This window comes from Notolabrus celidotus, chromosome 13, assembly GCF_009762535.1.
Source record: "Notolabrus celidotus isolate fNotCel1 chromosome 13, fNotCel1.pri, whole genome shotgun sequence".
Lineage (NCBI taxonomy): Eukaryota > Metazoa > Chordata > Actinopteri > Labriformes > Labridae > Notolabrus > Notolabrus celidotus.
In genome coordinates this window covers 17,010,659-17,033,183 of record NC_048284.1, presented here as the reverse complement: position 1 = coordinate 17,033,183, position 22,525 = coordinate 17,010,659, and the positions used below count along the sequence as shown (strand labels likewise).

At 39.7% G+C, this 22,525-nt stretch overlaps 1 protein-coding gene across 1 annotated transcript in view; it reads left to right on the top strand.

Moving 5' to 3' along the window:
• The window catches only part of LOC117823825 (protein eva-1 homolog C), a 114,574-nt gene that overhangs the window by 51,772 nt on the left and 40,277 nt on the right, over positions 1-22,525 (top strand). The window contains exon 5 of the mRNA XM_034699067.1: positions 3,412-3,555. Coding sequence (XP_034554958.1) covers positions 3,412-3,555 — 144 coding nt within the window. The remainder of the gene's footprint in view (positions 1-3,411; positions 3,556-22,525) is intronic.

Below are 22,525 nucleotides of genomic sequence, written 5' to 3'. Positions count from 1 at the left end.
GTTAAGTAAATTCAAATCACACTACTTTGGTACAGTGAAAAACGTCATTTATTACCAATAAAACACAGTATAAAGGTCAGCTGCCTGAGTTTGAAATAATGGAGACCTATAAAGACTGATTTGTTTCACCATATGAACATTTTCCATATTCTTCATTGTTCTTCACAATGTTTTACAATGTTCACAAAAGAGTAAATCAATAAAAAATTGGGCCCAAGTCACTCAGTTGGTAACATCTGACCTATAAGGCTGGTGATTTTCCATATTCTTTCCTTTTGGGTGGCTTTCCTTCCTCTTCTTGGCAGTGTTGAGACTTCATCACATCGTTCTGGTGAGAAGAGCGGGCACAGCTTTTTGGGGGTTTTTATCCAATAAGACACCCGATCTTCTGTTGGAGCAAAACAAATCCCCCTTAGAGAATGCGAAGACACATCAATCAACCAATTAATATCATTCACTGGACTTTTTGTCAAGCATTCGTACCTTGCTTTGACACCAAGGTTTTTTGTTGGTGGTTTGGTCATTGATGGTGTGGAAATCTGTGGTTAAGGGGTTATCAACACTGTACACAAAAAGACAGGGTGGTTTCATTAAGACCAAGGTTCAAAGTTCTCAAAATTCAAATCAACAAAAGAACAGGAGCAAAAATATGTGCTCAGGAGTGACTTTATCCTTTCCTCACTCTGGAAACATAAATCTATGAATTATGAACTGAAGCACAGTCATGTAAAAATCAGAATCATAAATGCTTTATTAATCCCTCAGAGAGGAATTTGGGTAAAGGTGGGACAAGAAGGAAATGAGGGCAGGAAAAGGGAAGGAGTGAAATATGTCCTTATTGTACACAGGATGAGAGGTGCAGAAAATGATGCAAAACAGCCACGTCCATTACTCTGTGTGGTCACCGTACACAAACACAGTCACACACACAGGTTGGATCAGGTATCTTTTCAACAATGTGAGGCCCCAGTGAGGTTTCTGAGAAATCCTTCATGGGAGGAAGAGTGTGATCTGTCCCTCTGCGCTGTCCTCCTGTTTGTGTGTACATGGGTGTTCATCTCTGGCGCAAAGTTGACGTTGACTCATGTTGTCCTTTGTACCTGAACTACTACCTGTCAGTTAAACACTTTTCAGAAAGGTAGTAGGTATATTCACTCACTGTGGATACCCACTTTAGACAGGAGTACACAGTTTTCTAGACTTTGCTTCTGAGGTACTTGGATGAGAGTTTGTCATCAGAAGGTTTTCCCTCTGAGAAAGAGATGTGGTAACAGAATGGATTAGTTAGTTTGAGTTAATTGACAAGTGAGGAGGATTTATTGTGACATTTCCTTCAAGCTTGCACCAAACTGGCTAGACAGATTCAAATGGATTCAATTCACTTGGACACTGTGGCCTTTAAATGTTTTCAGTTCTTTCATGTTATTTATACCTCAGGACATTTTTATATTCTGCATGCTTCGCTGACCTGTATATTAGTGACAGAACTTTTCCCTACATATTGATTTCAATTTAGTGTAACCAAGCGTCTTGTCTGAAGGGCTTTCACTAACAAATATGTTCATTTTTAGATCATAATTAATTATTTTATTGAATTGCTTGCTCAAAGTTTGGTCAGTGGCAGATAATTAAAAAAATGTGAAGATATTTCTCAAGACTTTACTTTTAAAATGTTATGTTTTTTCTTTTTATTCAGTGTAAAAGTCAAGTCAAGTCAACTTTATTTATATAGCACATTTAAAAACAACCAGTGTTGGTAAAAAGTACATGAAGACAACAATAAACAACACAACATATCAGGATATTACTGCCCTCTTCACGAGGAGAAGGCCAAAGAGAAGAGATGTGTCTTCAACAAAGATTTAAAAAATTCAACAATGGGGGCCGATCTTAAGGCTCGGTCGCCCCGGGTTTTAAGGCGACTTTTAGGCACATCCAGGAGCAGCTGGTTTGTTGACCTCAGTGCTCGAGCTGGGTTATGAACATGGAGAAGATCAGCCAAGTAGGATGGTGCCAATCCATTTAGGGCCTTGTACGTCAAAAGCGCAATCTTAAAATCAATCCTGTGACGGACTGGGAGCCAGTGGAGAGCACGCAGCGCAGGTGTGATGTGCTCCCTCTTTTTCCTGCCAGTCAGGAGGCAAGCAGCAGCATTTTGAACAAGCTGCAGGCGCTGAATAGGAGGCGCCGAAATTAACTCCTAGGCTCTTTACTAGACTACAATAACAATAAATAAATAAATAATATGTATTCAATGTATTCTGTGAAATTTTGGCTAAAGATCATCATCAAATTGAAATGCTTTGCCAATATTTTATTAATTGATTAAGTGATCTAATTGATTAATTGCCAGATGTACTCCTTTAATCTTCTTTAATTAGGATGAAATTGCACTGTCCTTTTCAAGTCCATCATGAAAAAAAATTATAGTTTTATATATTACATTACATTAAGCAGTTGCTTTTGTGTAGTTTGTGTTTCTGTGGATCATAAAATAAAATGTCATACAAGAAGGCTGAAAACAGGAACCATTCTCTCTAAAAGTATTACAGTTTTTCTCAATTGTTTACACACAAATACAGGTACTTTACCCTCAAATTGCAGTTCTAAAATACACTTTTTTCAAAACACTACACACAATTCTCTGCATTTGGCACATTTTCATGAAGAAAATCTCTTGTTTTCACAGGAAGACACTGTCATTCAAAATCTAAAGTTAATTGCCCTACTATGCACACTGACTCATCACATGGGCAAACACCTGTCACACAGTTTTACATTTATCAATCAGAGCTTTATTTCCCCCGCTGCTTGGCCAGGGAAAACATTGCTTGTTATGTGGATGAGGTGCTGTAGCCAGACCGAAACAGAAGAGAGGATGCAGCATAGCTTTTTTTTTTACTGTAACTGTATACAGTACATTCTTCGATTGTTTTGCATGTAGACTGCACTGTATGTGCAACTTTGTGTTGGTTGGGATGTACATTGTGTACACTGTTTTTTTGGGAAAAATAAAATATATTTGTAACTGTGTATTTGTGTTTTGAGTATAAAAACAATATTCTAAAATATTTTACAACACACTTATGTATGTACCGTCTGTAGTAAGTGTAACACTGAACATAAAAAAGGCCTAAGTCAGTGGTTTGTGTGTGTCATTTGAAAACAAAATACCATTTTGAGAAGAAATAACATTGTTTTGAATGTAAAATTTCATTTTGCAGGAGGGGTTTTGCCCATTGTGTGTCTTTTGATTTGTGTGTAGAGTTCTGAAAGTATGAGGCATGCTTTCAGAAAATGTGGGTAAACGATCAAGAAAAACTGTAAACCTGTTATAATGTAAATTGTTGTTCCACATCAGCTTGGATGTCTAATTCTCCCCCACCCTCTCTCTCTCTCTATCTCTGTCAGACTGCCAGTCCTCTGAGGCTCTGCAGATCCTGACCGCCCGATGCCAGGGGAAGAAAAGCTGCCTGGTTCGAGCCTCCACCAGAGAGTTTGGGGACCCGTGTTACTCTGGCACCAGGAAGTACCTGAGTGTCATCTACACCTGTGGTGAGTCCTAACACATCTTTACTTCAGGCTGCGTTTTCTGACCACCAGAGGGCGATGTTCACTTATTGATCACATTCATTTGGAGCGTCCTGTGAATGATTTTAGCTGTGTTGGAGAACTACTGTTTATCTGAAATGGTTGTGTTTTACTTAATGAAAAAAAGAAGCTGTGTTTTTATGATGGGATGATGAGGCTGTTCGCTCTCTCTACGAGTAGATAAAAAAAGGCTGCATTGAAATGGTTCAGCTTTTTAAGTGAACTTAGGCTGTATTATAGTACCTTTAGCACAAATATAGTGTGTTGCTGTAATGTTTTATAACTTTTAACTACTTTTATACTAACAGTAAATTAATTTAAATGCTTTAATAAAGGGGCAGAGTGTTGTTATTACATTTTGGAATATTAATGTAGGAGAGTCAAACAAAAACTTAAAAAGCTACTAAACTTCTTTGAATTTCTTAACTTTATTTTGACTGTTTGTCCGAGTGGATGAGGGATCAGCAGGGTTTTCCTTTTTCTCTTGTCACACCCCGAGTCTAATCCTCACCTGTTGAGACTGTAATTTATTACCCCCAACACACACTCACACACACACACACACACACACACACACACACACACACACACACACACACACTATACAGACGCCTACAGCATCAGGATTTGATCAATCAGCACCATGGTGTGGAGCCTCTCATCCACGCCCATTTCATAAGCACACACACCCAGATCCAGATCACAAGGGCAGTGATTTCTGACGTTTCAGTGTGATGATATAGGAATGATTTTATGTCCCCTTCTAGGACTGTAGTTGATATGAGTTTATGTGAACTGAACTCTGCTGCTCTTGTAGAAGCTTGGATTTTCATTCACATTTTGAATTTCTTCTGAAGGTTTATGGCTAGTAGTTCGCCTGATGTCAAAGTCTCACACCCGCCCACGCACCCTCTCTGTCTCCAATGTTTGTCAGATTGTTGTCCATAAATCCATCCACCCTTATCACAGCAACAACCGGTCAGAGCAGACTAGAATACGCTGACCTCTCAGCTGTGTCTCTGGAGTCGCCCGGCTCTGACCTCTCTTATCTGACACCGATAACACCCAAACTCTCCTAACAGCTCTGGTGCTGCTCAGCAAATCTCTGTGAGTGTTTGGAGTGAGATGGTGAGATGGTGGGATGGTGTAAATATTCAACAGATAGATAGGAACATGCTGTGAGGTGGGGGTTGAGAGTTGGGTGCTTACTGAGTTGCGGTGGGTTAAACGTGAGTAAATGAGTCTGGCTGCTGCAGACATGAAGTCACTGGTTGCTCCAGGCTACAGCTAAGTGCTGATTTCGGGGGATCCTCTTTCATTGGTGGTTGAGTGTGTGAAGGATTGACCCCGTTTATGTCGGAGGAGGGGATGGAGGATGTCGGTCTCCACATGGTGGGTTGTTTTTATATGCATGTATATGCGTCCAGGTTTGTGTGTGTTGCCTACAATGTTTTGCTCTGATAGGAGAACGTTGTCTATGCATAAAGTGATTGATGGCGCTCGACTTAAGAGCAGAATTTTTAAGTGCAGCACATGAGTTAATAAGGTCTTCGATTATAGGACTTTTAGACAGAATGTGACAAACACTTAAAGCTCCTATGTGGAGTTTTTGGCTGATGATAAAACAGACTGAAATTAATGTTGATGTCACTTAATGATCAATAAAAGCTCATCATTAAAAATAATCATTATTTCTATGTAGTTATTTTTAGTGCCTGGAACCTCTGTTGAGGGGTAGATGTCAGATGAGCACCCTGAAGAAACTGACGTTTTTTCACATTTTCACAGCAAATATGATCAATGAGTGATCTTACTGTTTTAAAGAAAGAAGGATTCAATTTTTTTTGTGAATCAAAACACTGACATATGTAAGGACACAATCTGCAGAGAGATGTAATGCTCTGCCCACAAGTTCCTCAGTGGAGCTTCAAAATACTGTAAATTGAACCTGGGGATTTTTCTTCATTAGTTTTAATCAAGCGGCAACCTCCGGTCTCAAATTATGAAGCGGAACGCAAGTGTTATAAACTGCAATTCATCAAGAATCCTCTTGAGGCTGGCTGCAGAAACACCAGAAACCACATAGACACCAATTCAAAAAAGATGATCTTTGCAGCATTAATAAACATGTTTACAGCCTGGTTCAAAAACAGCTTGGCTCTATGTAGCTAATCTCTCTATTGGCACACACTGTACAGGGGTGAATTTTTTTCTAACGTGACGGTTCAGAAGATATTAAAATTAGATTTGACTCCCGGACGGGAACACTTAGATGTTGGCAAGGAGGCTCAAACTCCACCTCTTTACATCACACTCTGCCTGGTTGAGTTCCGCATTTCCAATATGGCTGCCTCCGCCGGTTTGCTTCAAAACAGTGCTCAGGAACAGACAGGTGATGTCACGGATACTACGTCCAGTATAATACAGTCTATGTAAAATCCTCACATTAACAGGGGTGTGTCCAGGTGTGGTGATCTGGGGTGGCTTACGCCCTTAACGTCTGATTATCAACCTCAATATCCTAAGCTATGTTTGGCTATTTGCCAATTTTGTCAGTGGCAGGAACTATTTTATACTCAACTATTGCATCCTTCAGTTGTGACTTTTGGATAAACATCTTCTTTTTAAGTCCTTAAAGAATTAAACTAAGAAGATTCATGCATTTGTCTCAAACAAATGTACTTAATGAATACAGGGAGGGTAAATGCTAATAATAATAATGATAATTCATAGGATTTGTATAGCGCTTTTCTTGATTCTCAAAGTCGCTTTACATAAAATAAAAGTTAAAACTAAAACACGTTAATAAAACAGAACAAGGACAGAGGTGGGGCGTGTTGTATGCTTTTTTGAACAGGTAGGTCTTGAGGTGGCTTGTGAACGATTGAAGTGAGTCAGAGTTGCCGATGTGTGGAGGGAGAGATTTCCAGAGAGCCGGGGCAGCGATGGCAAGGCTCTGTCCCCCAAGGTGCGGTGCTTGGACTTGGTGATAGGGGACAAGAGGTAGGCATCTGATGATCTAAGGCGGCGAGATGGGGTGTGACGTTTGAGGAGATCGGTCAGGTATGAGGGGGCGAGGTTATTGAGGGCTTTGTAGTTGATGAGCAGGATCTTGAAGTGGATTCGGTGCTGTATGGGAAGCCAGTGGAGGTGCTGAAGGATGGGTGTGAGTTGGGCTCTGCAGTGGGAGTGGGTGAGTAACCGGGGCAGCTGAATTCTGGACATATTGAAGTTTTTTGAGGTCAGTAATAATTTGTGCGTGTGTGCACAAACCCTGGCAAAGAAGCCTGGCCATGCCCCTGCAAATAAGGGACGGCAAGGCAAGGCGAGGCAAGGCAAGGCAACTTTATTTATATAGCGCATTTCATACACGTGCGCAACTCAATGTGCTTTACATTAAAAGATTAAAATCATTGGAAACATTCAGACAAGCATAAAAGAGCACAATTAAAATGACAGAATATAATAAAACAGAAAAGAAAAGGAAAATTAGAAATATATAAAAACTAAATTTAAAATTTGCATTTAAAGGGAGCTAAAATAGCTCAGATAATAAGCTAAGATAGGAAGGCAGTGGCAAATGCAAAGGTCTTAATCTTTGATTTAAAAGAGGTGAGAGTTGGAGCAGACCTACAGCTTTCAGGGAGCTTGTTCCAGATATGTGGAGCATAATGACTAAATGCTGCTTCACCATGTTTCATTCTGACTCTAGGGACTGAAAGCAGACCAGTACCTGATGACCTCAGAGGTCGAGGTGGTTCATAAAGTAGCAGCAGGAAGTCCTGTACAGACACCGTAACAGTAGTCTAGTCTGCTAAAGATAAATGCATAGACGAGTTTCTCTGCATCCTGCTGAGACATAAGTCCTTTAATCCTTGATATATTCTTAAGGTGATAGTAGGCTGACTTTGTAATTGTCTTAATGTGGCTGCTGTAATTGAGGTCTGAGTCTAAGACTACACCAAGGTTTTTGGCTTGGTTTGAACATTTCATCATTGCAACTTCATAGATAACTTACATGCTACAACCTACCTAACCTTTCCTCAAAATGAAAATCGTGTTTTATTTTTGATTTTTTCATTAAATGTATATCCACATGATATGACTGATCACAGTTTTTCTATTTAGTATGTGTGTGTGTGTGTGTGTGTGTGTGTGTGTGTGTGTGTGTGTGTGTGTGTGTGTGTGTGTGTTTGTTTGTGTGTGTACCAGTAATTGAGTTACATTCCATACTGCCTGAAGGAGGTGTCAACCCACTTAAAATCTTTATTATCCTATGATGACCTAAGTGCTATTTTAGGTGCTTTTGCAGCTTGCCAAGAATGAAATGTTATAAAAAGTTTATGTGTGCATGTCAAGCACGTGTATGTGTTGGTGTTTAGGTGTACTGCACACATATGGACAGGCAGGATTGAGTGTTTGACTTTCAGTATCGGCCTCAACTTGCCTGTGATTTATAAAGCCATCATCCGTCCAAGCTCCGGCGTCTTCCTCACACAGCCCCGGGGTCAGACTTGCGCTTTAGCAATAACACAGCAAGCAAATGGCCCGGAACCTTCCATCAGTCTCCCAGCAGATCACACACTCTCGGCACGGTCGCCACTGTCAGGCTTCATTTACATCCGCCCTCCCTCTAGAGGAAGTCCTTGCGGTGTGTTTGTTTATTTTAAATAAAGCAAAAAAACTTCAACCAGGAGTACGATGAACCTCTCCATGTTTCAAAAAGATGGAGCAAAATATAAGCTTTCAGCAATCTGGCTAATTATTTTTAGTCTGCACTTTGAAACGTTTACCCTCAATGCAACTATTTGAGAATGATGAATGAGTCTGCTGGAGGCATTTTCCTCAGAAAACAAAGCTCCAATATGGCTCTTTTGAAGTTTGTGTTCTTGTAATGTTGGGTTGGTTACTTCATCAGGGTTTGACGTGTGCCTTTTGAAGCTGAAGGAATGAAAAAAGGAGTATTTTTTCAATATTTAACCCTTCATGATTTAATCTAAAAAACAGTTCTGGCTCATGCTTTGTGCACACAGTGTATGCTCAAGTTGTTTAGATACGAAGACCTGTGACAGCTTAGAAAATAAGATGTCACCAATACCAGTGATGCACCGCTCCAATAACACAATTTCTTGGCCCTCTTAAAGATCAACCAGTGAAAAGGTACAACTTAATTAATCCAGTGGAATTAAAGCGCCAGATGTCTCCAGAAAATGTTCTGAACTTTCTACAGAGCCTGAAGCATGAGTAAAGTATAAGATATAAAGTGTTTGAGTGTTAAGTGCAAAGAAACAAGACCATGTGAAATAAAAAACGTGACATGATGCATGCAACTAAGTAGAAAAGTGGTAGTGGCTAAATGTTAAGCAGTAAATGCTAGTAAAATGTCTTGCTCAGTGTTTTTTCAACTTTATTTTGTAGGGCTTTTTTTCCTGCAGGGTTACTCTGTCGGCCAGTACTCAATAACAGATAACAGCAACAGCATTGGGAGGGGAATGTTAAATGTGAACATCTGTAGGATTTGTCGATTTGGTGTTGGAGGTTTCCTACATTTCTTTGTGTGTCTCTTAAATGTAAGTCTAAAGGTGCATTTCGACCAAGAGTTCCGGGGTCTTTTAGCCCCCAGAACTACTTTCCCTGGAACTAAAAGGTTCCTGTGCCCCCATTGTTGTCTGTGTTTCGACCGCAGGCTGAAGTCCAGGGTAGATTGTGCAAATCAGACCAGTGACTTATGGAGAAAAAAAATTATATTAAATAATATTTAGAAATCTTAATAAAAAACTAAACTAGTATGCATTCCCAGGAGCTCCCTCTGTATTTCAACAGCTGTGTACACTCCACAAACACTGTTCCATTAAACTGAAAGTCCCATGACCTTTAAAAAGTACTACCCCCAAAGCAGGGGCTTTTCAGGAAGGAGAACTAAATTTAGACCCTGGTTTCTTCAGTCGAAACGCACGTAGTTCAGGGGTAAAGTCCCTAGTTCCGCGGTAAAGTTCCTGCAGTGGAAAAAATGCCTTAAAGGTGCATTTCAATTGCAGGAACTTTCCCCAGGAACTAGTTACTTTTTGAGGAATTAACTATGTGTTTTTCGACTGCAGGAACCAATGTTTGAATTTAGTTCTTGGATACTTAATCTACACCCGAAAAGCCCCCTCTGCTTTTGGGTGTCATACCATAAAGCACATTGATAGCCTCAAACATAATTTGGTAAAATATCACAAATGGAAGTTAACACACTGATCAGAAGCAGAGAAATCTCTTTGACTTTCCCTCTTCTCTCCCCTGTCTATTCAAGATGCAGGCCTCCTTTCCAAGAGTGCAGTCCTCTTCTTCCTCTCAGGAGTACAGTCCTCTTCTTCCTCTCAGACATATTAAAGCTTCAAACTTCCTATCAACATGAGTAGGCCTCTCTTTTCTAAACTTCCCTCTAAGCCTTTTCCCCTCAAGAGTGTTCATTGCGGTGTAATGGATCACCCTGAACAAGCCACACAGCCACTTTTGAACCGGGTAGAGTAGACTTGCAGGGGGATAAAAGGTTATGTAAAGCCTAATGAACAGGTCTAATTTCTGGGCAGGAAATGGATTAATTGTGGCACTTAGCTAGTTAACGTGGGATCTTGGTCTGGAGGAAAAGGGGGGCCAGGATAGTGGCTTTAAAGAAACTGGCAACTCAGGCATTTCAAACCTTGGGGATGAAACCTCAAGATGGAAAAGAAATACCCAGAATATACTAATGAAAGTATAATGAGCCCATTAATATCCTTTATTTGTTTTCAGATGGGGGCTGCAGTGACGGCTATGACTCTGCAGGGTTTATTGGTTGGCTTTGCTGATTTTCCATCATCCTATGATAAATCATATGGATAGACTCTTTCAACAAGACAATCTCATGGCAATGTGCATTTAAGAGCTGCTCCATAGCTTTTATATAACATGATCTTCATAGTGCTAAGATGTTATGATCATGCAGTTGTTTATATTTACATTACCTTTGAGAACTTCATAGGAGGTTTCCAAGATAAGTCTGTGTGAAGTTCTCAAACCTTCTCACCTCACTGTAGAGAAAGCTTCAACAAAGATGAAAATACAGATCCTTAATGCCTTTTTAAAAAGATTTCATACACATTACCCTTTAATTCATTGTCTCCCTGGTTTCAGCAAAAACCTTAAAAATGTCCCATGATCATAACCAACCTACAGCATTGTGTTATATTATACAGCAATTATATTTCAACAATGTTAGAGCTGTCCTGATACCAACTTGACCCCACTGATAACAGCCCTTCCGTCCCCCTGTAACACTTATCATTTTTATTGCTGTCATTTTTGTATGGCTCTATTTGGTACACTATGTTGATCCCTACCTAAAAGCAAGCTGAGAGTCTTATTGTACTTATCTCTGGGTTGCTGCAACAACCAAATTTCCCCCCGGGGATCAATAAAGTAATATCTTATCTTATCTTAATTAAAAAAGCTACCGATAGCCTCAGTTGAGTCTGTCGCGCCCCCCCATTGTCTGTTGATTAAATTTGAACTACCCTTATTGTGTTTTTAATGTCTTACCTTAAAAAAATAGTAATGGGAAAACAGGAGGTACAGTATTTTTCTTGTTCAGACAGATCTCACACCCTTTGTAGCACTGAGCTGTTGTTGCTAGCTAACGCCATACAATGAAACCTGTTGTGTTTGCTGCTTATGAGAAGTAACTGATCGAGGAAACTACTAAATATAATAACTGTTAAGGGATCTGACTTGGAGGCAAAGAAAAAGCTCATGTTTTATGGACTTCAGGGTGCTGGAATGGCACTCTTACTGACACCTTATACTTCAAATTATTGTGTTTGGGAGGCACTTCTGGTACAGGTATCTGTGTAAAAAAGTCAACAAAAAAGTAAAGAAGGCTCTAATCAGTTAAAGCTCCTGTGAGGAGTTTTTGACTGGTTATGAAACGGGCTGAAATTCACAGTGATGCCTCTTTATGAGCTACAAAACTAAATGAGACCAGCAGCTACGCGACTGATAATTTCTTTACCGTAATTTTCTATGCCTGCAACCGCTCCGAGGGGGTAGGTGTCAGACGAGGCAATGAAGAAGCAGCCTTTTTAACTTAACAACAAATACTCACAGTGAGTGAAACATTTCACTGCAAGCAGGATGATATTTTGTTTTCAGAAAACGTTCACACATACAAAAACAAATCAGCTGTAAGAGGAGCTGCTCTGTCCACAGGGGGCGCCAAAATAGACAAGGTGTTCCCTGATACCTAATTGTTTTTCTTGTCCAGTGTGCATATAATAATTTTATATATTTTTTAACTCTCATCCTGTTTTATTTCTAGCATTCAAACATATCACTCATTTGGAAAATTAACTGTTGTGAATGTAAACAATTAATTGCCATATCTGACGCCTACCCTGCGCTACAGTTTCAGCCTATAAGAATATCTATAAAGACCAACCCAATTCCCTGTTGATGGTCTATTTTGCTTTTGTAGATCATATAGAGACATCAGTATTAATTCCAGTCTGTTTCGTAGCCAGTTTAAAAGTCCTCACAGGAGCTTTAAAATTAAATTTCCCTCTCATGTTGTCACCAGTTGCTTAATATTTCCTCCAGCAGTCAGAGGAGACTGTAAGAGCTGGTTTCATTCATTCTGATGATTGCAGAGTCTAAACTTTAGGGACTGACAGAGGTGTGGTCACTGGACTGCTGCTGGTGTTTTTAATGGGCGCCATCCAAGCACTGGAGGCTCTGGCTGCCCACATGCGGCTCAGTGGGCGATTGATTTAGATGTACCAGGGGAAAATAGAGAAAGATAGAGATGTTATTAAGAGGCTTGCATGATGGTTTGGATTTTCTCAACGCACACACACACACACACACACACACACACACACACACACACACACACACACACACACACACACACACACACACACACACACACACACACAGACGTGCACAAAGATGCTTGAGGTACATATGTGACCACTGAGAGCCACACACTACCAAGCTGCCACTCGCACATTCATGTCATGTCAGCAGAGGAGACTGTGGGGAAGATGTTTGTTTTGGCCATGGTTTGTGGAGCAGGCAGGAGCTGCTGCTGCTGGTTCCATCGTTCCCCTTATAGCAAATCCTATGACTGCAGAAAAGGCAAAACACACATGTTGATACTGAACGGTGTGAAGCAAAGTAATCAACTGATCGGACACATTAACACAATTGATTTGTCAACATTTTCAGGGACAACTGTTCAAAATGTATTGGCTTTCTTGTCAGTACAAGAGTTTGACTCCTTTACCTTTTGCTGTCTGCTTAGTCTGTGCATTCAGACAAACCAAAAATATGATTAAGGACATCAAAATGATTGATCTCAATGAAATGATTAACAGGTGGCCTCATTCCTTCATACATGAAAAAATATATACAAATTTGAACAGTCTGAATGCTGTAATCTTAGCCAGGTATCACACCTACTTGGAGCCAAAATTGTTAACTTTAAGAAAATGGTTAATTCACAGTCAGAAATTGATGAAATTTTCATTTTCTTTTGTATACTCCTGACATACTGTATGAGACACGGATCCCTAATTATTTTGTTAGCTTAACTATGGTTGTAGTTTAGGCTTGAGGTGTGCATAAAGTGGAGGTTTCAGGTGAATTTGTCCAGGTGTAAATGGGGTAAAAGGTTGCCAGACGGGCTGTTTCATGAGTCTAGTTAAGATATTTCTCTTATATTCTGTTCTATGATTAATAATGAATTCTATATTATTAAGCATTGGCTGATAAGTCAAGGTATGTCAGATACATCTTTACATACAATATTAAAAATACACATATTTATATTATTGTTTTATTTATTATCACCTACATATACTTTTTTAATGTAAAACTTCCTCTGCACTACTCACCACTGCACTATTATCATATTATTGTAGCCTGTACATATAAGTCATGCCTATTTGTTGTTCTTTTGTGTTTATAGTTGATGTTATTATTATATTTATATTTATATTTTTATTTGTGTTTCTTATTCTTATGCCTTGTACAAAGAGAGCACAGTTTACCAAGTCAAATTCCTTGTGTGTTCAAGCATACCTGGCCAATAAAGCTGATTCTGATCCTGATTCTGAAATACATGTATTTGATGTTATCAGCAAGAGTTCCCCTTAACTGTCTTCATGCCAACACATACATTTGTTGCACATTAACCTCACTCTCATTGTAGTTTGTTATGCTCAAGTTTATTGCTGTATAATGTTTCGTATTAAAGTACATGCTCGAAAGAAAAAAAGCCCATTTTATGTGTTTTTTTCCCCTGAGTGGCTGGTCAGACAGAGTTGGTATTGACTCCAAAGAATCACATTAGGTGCGTCAATTAAAGGAAAATAGCTTAGCTAAACCTTCTCATACTTTTGTGCTAACCCCAAAGGATTCTAGCCCTCATTTCATCATTAGAAAGTGAATGACGCCACCCATTTGGTATTTTATTTAGGGATTAAACAAACCCAGAACCAGGCAAAGGTGTTTCAAAAACGTCATTGACCCTGATGTGATCCCCGGTGTGTCTGATTTTAATGAGTGGAGAAGCAGGCAGAAAGGAATGAAGCGGCCCCTTTGAATGCTCCCCAGCCTCGTAACACAAACCTGACTCTGCAGAAAGCTGCAACAACACAGCAGCTGGCACTCTCAGGAACACTGCTGCAAGAAAACACACGGCACGTGACCTCACCTGACCCTGGTGTGTCTGTCTATGTGCGTGTGTACCTGTCAGCCCTGTTGCTTCAATAGTGGTGGTGGTCGGTTCAGCCAATGCCCATAAAAGGCAGTGCGTTTGATTTGAGTGGTATAACATCATCTCTGTTTAGCTCTTTTGTCTCGTCATACACCCAAACACACAGTCACTCACTCACACAGACACACACTCACACACACTATAAATAATTGTAACTGGGCCAGCCTATCTTCTCTTAGATTTATTGGAGTTTGGTTTAGTCACTTGCTGAAAGTTTGGAGCAGAAGCAGGAAAAGTAACATGGCGGGACTCTTTTTGGCCAGAACACACGGTTGCCATGCTGATTTGCTGATTCAAGTGGTTGTGGATCTGTGCTTTGCCAGCATGTTCAGTCAGCTGCCCTTCATAAACGTCATCTGGTCTCTGATACACTACACACTTAATACAAGTAGAAAACAGGTTAATTACACCCTGAGCATTACACACTGTAGAAAAAAACACAGTCACACATTAGGCTACAAATCTAGTTTAATACCCAGCCGATGTGGTCATTGGCCCTGGAGGGAAAGTCTGTAAGAAGTTTAATCAGATTAACATGAATCATGAAAAAGAGGTGCTAAATTCCTTTTTAAGTTCTCACAGCTTCTTTGAATTTCCCTAAGATTTCTTCTCAGTTTCCCACCAACCTCAAACACTTGTTTCACTCAGAATTTTTGCCCATTTCTGGTGGGTTTTTCTTGATTTGCATTTTTCCCTGAAGCATGCTCAGGGCAGGAAGCTTTAATGGTTCCTCACGTAACTATATTCCAGATTGAAAGTCATTTAAATCCAACACTTCATCAGCTCTTGTTAAATAAGCCTCTGAACACCTAGAGGGAAACCTGATTATATCTTTTAGAGTAAAACACTATTATAACCATAGACTGTATAAAATATGGACGTAGGATCCGTGACGTCACCCATCTGTTTCTGAAGGACAGTTTTGAGGCCAATCGGTGGCGGCAGCCATATTGCTGCCGTTGAGCGAGTGTGATGTAAACAGGTGGGCTTTGAGCCTCCTAGCCAACAGCTACAGTGTTCCCACCTGTCAATCAAGTCAGCTGTGCCTCTCATTGGAAGACTCGTAATCTTAATATCTTAAGATAGATACCATGTTAGAAAAAAATTCACCCCCCCTACAGTGTGTGCTGGTCGAGAAATGAGCTACCCACTTCTGCATTGGACTCATATTTTTAGACCGGAGGTTGCCACTTGATTATAACTCATTTTTACCTTGAGATAACTGATAACATTTAAACATTAGGCCCTCTTAGGTAACGTTATGTAGGCTAACTTTCCATAAACTAGCAAGGAAGTTATAATCATTATTTGTTCCAAGCCTACATTATGTTAGCAATAAATTAAAAGCTAGCATTGAAATGCTTTCTAGATAACATGCTAACTCATCTTACATAAACTGATAACAACTCCTTATTTGTCAAAAGCTAACATGAATTTTGCTAGAATTGAAATGCTAGCATTGAAGCACTTTCTAGATAACATTATGCTAGCTTACCGTACATAAACTAATACTCATTATTTGTCCCAAGCTAACATGAGTTTTGCTTAAAATTAAATGCTTGCACTGAAGCACAATCTATATAAAATTAAGCTAGCTAACATAACATAAACTTTTGTGTTTTGGTTCAAACTAACATGATGTTATCTGGAAATGTTAGCGTTTCTTGTTGAATCATTTAAAGCTACCAATCAGTAAGTTAGCTTCCTGCAACTTCCTAGCAAATGGTAATAATTATTTTTTTAGGTGGCTGAATGCTGCTGACTGACATTAGCCATAGTCTGCTTGTCTTTTGCTAATGCGTTATCCAATATGTTGTCTATCTTGAAAAAAAAGCGAGATTTCTTTCAGCATTTTCACTCTTAAGTTGTCTTTTTGGTTGCTCAACCTGGAAGTAATTAATAGATTGCTAATGGTCTTAGAAAACGCTTTCATCAAACATCGACAGCTTTTGAATTTCCCTCTGTGAATATGACAGGAGAAAATGGTAGGTGTCAATATGGTCAGTGCTCTCCAAGCGACAACCTCCGGTCCAAAAATATGAGTCAATGTGGAAATGTTAAAAGCTGCAGTTCATCGAGGATCCGCTTGAGGCTGGCTCCGGAAGTACTGGAAGTCACATACACATGAATGGGAAAAAGACGATCTTTGCAGCAGAAATAGACATGTTTACAGCCTGGTACAAAAGACGAGTGCAGTTTGAATAGCTAATTTCTCAGTCCTCTCACTGTGAGGGGGGTGAATTTTTTCTAACTCAGCAATTTCGAAGATATTGAGATTACTAGTCTTCCAATGAGAGGCACAGCTGCCTGCAGGAACACTGTAGCTGTTGGCTAGGAGGCTCAAAGCCCGCCTCTTTACGTCACACTGGCTCGACAGAAGCAATATGGCTGCAGCTGCCGATTGGCTTCAAAACAGCGTTCAGAAAGAGATGGGTGACGTTACGGATACTACGTCCATATTTTATACAGTCTATGGTGCTCTCCTGTTTCCCCTTTATGTCAGCCAGAACTGATAAACTTCTGCCTTTCATCCCATCCCTCATTCCTGTTTTTCTTTTGCCTCCCTCTGTCCTCCACTTCCGACCATGCAGACAGAATTAGCCTGGGGGTTATAGGACAGGAAGTTGGCTGTGTCCCTGACTTACTTAGGACATTTGGTCATCGGGAGTAATGGAGTGATGCAGGTATTATTGTTTTAGTTCTTTTTGGAGCCAACAGAGCTTGATAACTGCCTAGAGGAGGCAACTCTCTAATATGAGTGTGTGTAACTTAATCTACGACTAAACAAGGCTTGAGGCTTGAACTCTACCAAAATGTAGCATTGTGTCACTGAAGTATCATTGATGAAAAATGTATCCTTAAGAGTATTTTGAAGTTATAAGCACTATCTAGTCTGGTATCAATAAAGTACATCTAACCAAACATTGACTATGATTATTTCCATATTAAAAAGATGTATAACTTAAACCATTAATCAACAGGACTAATTTCAGATTTTCAATGTGGTTCATTCAGAGTTTTTTATTCTTATTATTATATTTATACTCCATATTTTATACTAGCTCCTTAAAAGAATTCTGCTGGCAATCACCAGGAAGAATCCCAAGCGCTCTTTCTGTTCTTGTCTAACAATGTTGTATTGTCTGTTTGTCTGTGAAGCCGAAGGCAATTTTCCACATTGTGGAAAAAAGTTCTAAGTCTAAGTCTAAGTTTCTATAATTTGTTCTTGCAAGCTCTGCAGTTAAAAATGTAACAGGTAATTAGTTACTAGAGAGAATAAAATATAAGGCTCATTGCCAGTTCTAGACAAAGATGTGTTGTAACATGCTTAAGCTATTGTGTTTCAATTAGTTTGCCTGTAGGTAAAAAAAAAACCTTCAACACAGCCTTCTATGGGATCAAATATCCATGACTCATGTGAGTTAATTTCCTTTTTACCCTAAGCCAGAAGTGCAGTGTTTGTAATCCATTGTTTTTTAATAGTGACAAACCTTTGGGATAAACATCTCCATGATAAAGTTAGGATGAGAGAAAAACACTGAACAGAAACTAGACTGTGTGCTGTCCCGGCGTTTTGATTCAACTATCTTCAGACTGCTTAGTAAACATGTGGAGTCAACAACAACGGAAGGATTTGCTGATACAGACAGATAACACAGGTGATTGCAGCATGACAGGATGAATGTCCACCACTTATTGTGGCTTTGATTCACTCAACTTAGACCTTTGAAGCATTTAACAAACTCATCAGCTCTTTTGGTGGATAGCAACATGTACTTCATCATCATGTACAAACTCAGACATGAGATAAACCACTGTCATAATATAACTGTAACTGAGAACATTACGTCAAGAATGCAACTCAAGACACTTGTTGTTTACATGACTGTTGTAATCAGTGTATTTTATTTGGTGCTATTACTACCTTTGTTGATGAGGTCTTCATTTGCTTAGTATGCAGCTTTATCCTTTGGGACTTAAAATGTGACAACATAGGAACCCTTACTGCATCAATTCTAAATGTGTAAACCAGCTTCTATGGTTAGTGTAAGGAGAGCAATAAATATGCAACAGCAGGTGAGATCAAGCGGCAACCTCCGGTCTAAAAATATGAGTCCAATGCGGAGGTGCTAAAAACTGCACTTCATTGAGGATCCGCTTGAGGCTGGCTCCGGAAGTACCGGAAACCACATACACACCAATTCAAAAAAGACGATCTTTACAGCAGAAATAAACATGTTTACAGCCTGGTACAAAAGACAAGTGTAGTCTGGATAGCTCATTTTTCCATCGGCTCACACTGTGAGGGGGGTGAATTTTTTGTAACGCAGCAAATTTGAAGATTTTGAGATTATGAGTCTTCCAGTGAGAGGCACCGCTGACTTGATTTACAGGCGGGAACACTGTAGCTGTTGGCTAGGAGGCTCAAAGCCGGCCTCTTTACGTCACAATCGCTCGACAGCAGCAATATAGCTGCCGCAGACGAATGGCCTCCAAACAGCGCTTCAGAAACAGATGGGTGACGTCACAGATCCTACGTCCATATTTTATACAGTCTATGGGTGAGATCCGGGAAATTAGTGGTTGTGTTAATGAGCATGTATTAACAACATCCAGGCATAGAAAGTTTCAAAAAGAAGTTTGCAGAGAAACATTAATTTTAGTTTTGAATTTTAGTTGTGCAACAAAATCTTCTCAAACTGTTAAAGTTAGATACATATAACACCAATACTTGCCTTAGGTGACTTAAGTATGTACATTGTATAACTCACTTTCATGACACAACTTAAAGCCCCTGCGAGGATTTCTTTTAGCTGGTTATAAACAGACTGAAATTAATACTGATGCCTCTTTATGACCTACAAAATCAAGTGAGAACATCAGCAAGAATATCGATTATATCTGTTTGTTTGTTTTTTCATGCTTGTTCACGCTGCAACCTGGTAGGTGTCAGACACGGCAAATAACAGCACCTTACCTTTACATTTTCTCTGGCAAGGATTCACCATGAGTGATATGGTTGACAGTTAAAAGACGACAGGGACTAATTGAACTTGTAAAGAACTAAATGGCAAAGATACTGAAGATATCACTTTGTCCACAGGGGGTGCCAAAAATCAACATAAACTTAACATTTTCACAGTCATTAAAAAAGGAGTCAACTTTCCAGTGAGGTAAACATCTGCTGATAGTTTCGCATGTGAATCATAGCTCTGTCTGTAGGATGAAAGTCTTGGGGTGTTTGACCCAATGATCACCTTGTGATACGTCAAAACAATGAGTTATAGGACAGCATGACTACACTACAGAGCTTTCTATATAGTCACATTGAACAGCAGTAAGCTCCTGTATACTGCTGTTCTGATTAGCAGAACTGCTGTCTTGTTAGATTTATTCCCTCACCTGTTAATCTTAAACATTCAGACCTTTTTCAATAACCAGTGTCCCCCCCTTATGTTTGTTGTACTTGCTTCAATGTGAAAACTCATACGTGCCTGGGCTCTGTTGTACCTTAGGCTATAAGGCTCATCAGCACCGGTCTGTGTTAGAAAGAGGACCTCTCTGATAATCTTTTTGGGGTCTGTCGCTCCACTCCCCCTCAGTCAGAGCCACTCATGTCCCTGTAGCCTCGAACATATGAAGCACTTTCCAGAGCTGAGGAGGAATGTTCTGCATTTGGCTTCAGGCTGTTTGTCTCCTTTACAAATGTAGGATAATGGGAGCATGCAGTCAACATTCATACATCACATGTTCGCACACAAACACATGTACTCACATGTACAAATAGATTATACACTACATGTACTTGCGCTGTACGCACAAACACACTAACATCCCCCCTGTACTGTGGTTTGGACTTGGCCTGATTTCCAAAATGAGCAACTGCTTCTTTGTTGGGCTGAAAACTGCAAAATAAGCAAAGCCCCGCACGAGAACTCACTGCCAACTTTGTCAGCTTTGTGTAGTCATAAACTGTGTACACTAATGTTATTTTATCACTCTAAGCTTGCGCTAAAACTATGTGTTTTGTGATCCGTTGTTCTTGTTTTCTGTCGTATGTAGACTGTGTTGAATCAGAGAAGGGGAGGGGTTGGACTAATGCTTTCCAGTCTGTGGCTGGTTTCAGTTTTCCTGCTGTGGTGGATGAAGACAGAGGGAGCGGGAGAGGAAGAGGAAGAGAGAGAAGAGAATTAGAGAAAGTGTGTGTGTGTGTGTGTGTGTGTGTGTGTGTGTGTGTGTGTGTGTGTGTGTGTGTGTGTGTGTGTGTGTGTGTGTGTGTGTGTGTGTGTGTGTGTGTGTGTTGGGTCAGTCTTTGGGGGTGGGAACCAGAGGGAGAAATTCCCAGGGCATCTAAAGCTAGAATTATGGTTCTTTATGATACAATGAAATGTTTTTGTGGATCCACTGAGAGAGGTGCGTTCTGGGTAACTATACATCTCAGAGGTTTGCAGAGGAGTCATCTTGCTTTAGCTTCATTTACAATTACAAGTCATAAATAACAACAGTGAATAAGCCTCATCTGAACCGCCTTATGTTGTTAGATGAGGGAATTATGAAAATTGAATGCCTTGTTTTTGACTATCAGCAGGAATATTGAGTCATGTTTCAGTCCTGCCAAAATATTTGTAAGACTTCCTACAATGACTTTATTCAAGATGATACACTCAACTAAGGGTGTGATGCAATTCATGATTCTCAATGATGGGTTTATGATACTTTGTTTTCACAATGTGTTCAAGGGTTTTAATAACCCAGTGTATGTTCAAGCTTTGGAGAAGAGATTGACTCATAAAACACTTATTTTTATGCTTTTATTTTTCATTTTTAATCCCTTTGAATTTAGAGAATATTTCATCATTTAGCAAGTTTGGATTGAAACTCTACTTACAACAAGTCTTTTTCCATCTAACATCCATGCACATGGTAATAGGGCTGTGGTCAGAGATGAGGATATTGTGGTATTTTTTTTTTTTTAAGTTATATTTTTGGCCTTTTTGCCTTTATTTTATAGGACAGGTGGAGAGAGACAGGAAATGTGGGGAGTAGAGAGTGGGGGAAGACATGCAGGAAATGGTCGACTGGCCAGGAATCGAACCGGCGACCCCTGCGACGAGGACTGTAGCCTCTATATTTGGGGCACTTAGACTGCTAGGCCACCAGCGCCCCGATATTGTGGTATTTTGATGAGGAGATTGCTGATGTTAATTTGGAGTCGTATAAGTTTTGTGGACTTGAGAGAAGAAAAAGTATTCTTTCTCACCGGGATGCTAAATTCTCTAAATATCCACCAGGTTCAGGGACTTCATTAGATTATTTAACACAGTTAAAATGACCGCCAGCTATAAGATTGGTTGCAGTTAAATCGGGGATGAGGCTGAAAACACCCCGAAAAAAAGGCTGGGTTATCAAAATTTGGTGCGTATATATTTAACAAGATGAAAAGAAGGGATAAAATAGTTCCGGTCACAACTATATAACGACCATTTTGATCAGCTTTGGTGGATATATGTTGAAAAGGAATGTTTTTTTTAATAAATATAGCCATGCCACGTGCTTTAGCTGAAAAGGTTGACTGAAAAATTTGTCCTATCCAATCCTCTTGGATTTAAAAGATATGCATTTATTTTGAAAGGACGCAAAATGAAAGAGACCATTAACAATCCAAAATGTTCGATGCAGAAGCTCCTACTCAGATTCATGAGCTCTTTTTGTAACATCTGTTACGGTGTCTGTTATGTTGTCTGTTGTGTCTCCCTTTTTGTCTGAGTTACCAGCAAAGCAGGTGTGGACACACTTCTCACAACATCCAAGGAGTACAAAGAGAAACAGACTGTACACAAGTTTATTAAAAGTGGATGGCGATCTTATATCAAAAAAATGTTTTTTTACTTTATGTTCAAGATGTGCAAGGTGTGGTTACAACTCTAGGACAGATACAAAGTTGTAAACACAATAAAAAAACAACCTGTTGACAACTTTAGTCTCTTATGGTCTACATGTTAATATTACTCATCCATCCATCCATTATCTTGACCGCTTATCCCGTTAGGGGTCAAGGGGGGCTGGAGCCTATCCCAGCTGGCTTCGGGCGGAAGGCAGGGTACACCCTGGACAGGTCGCCAACCTATCACAGGG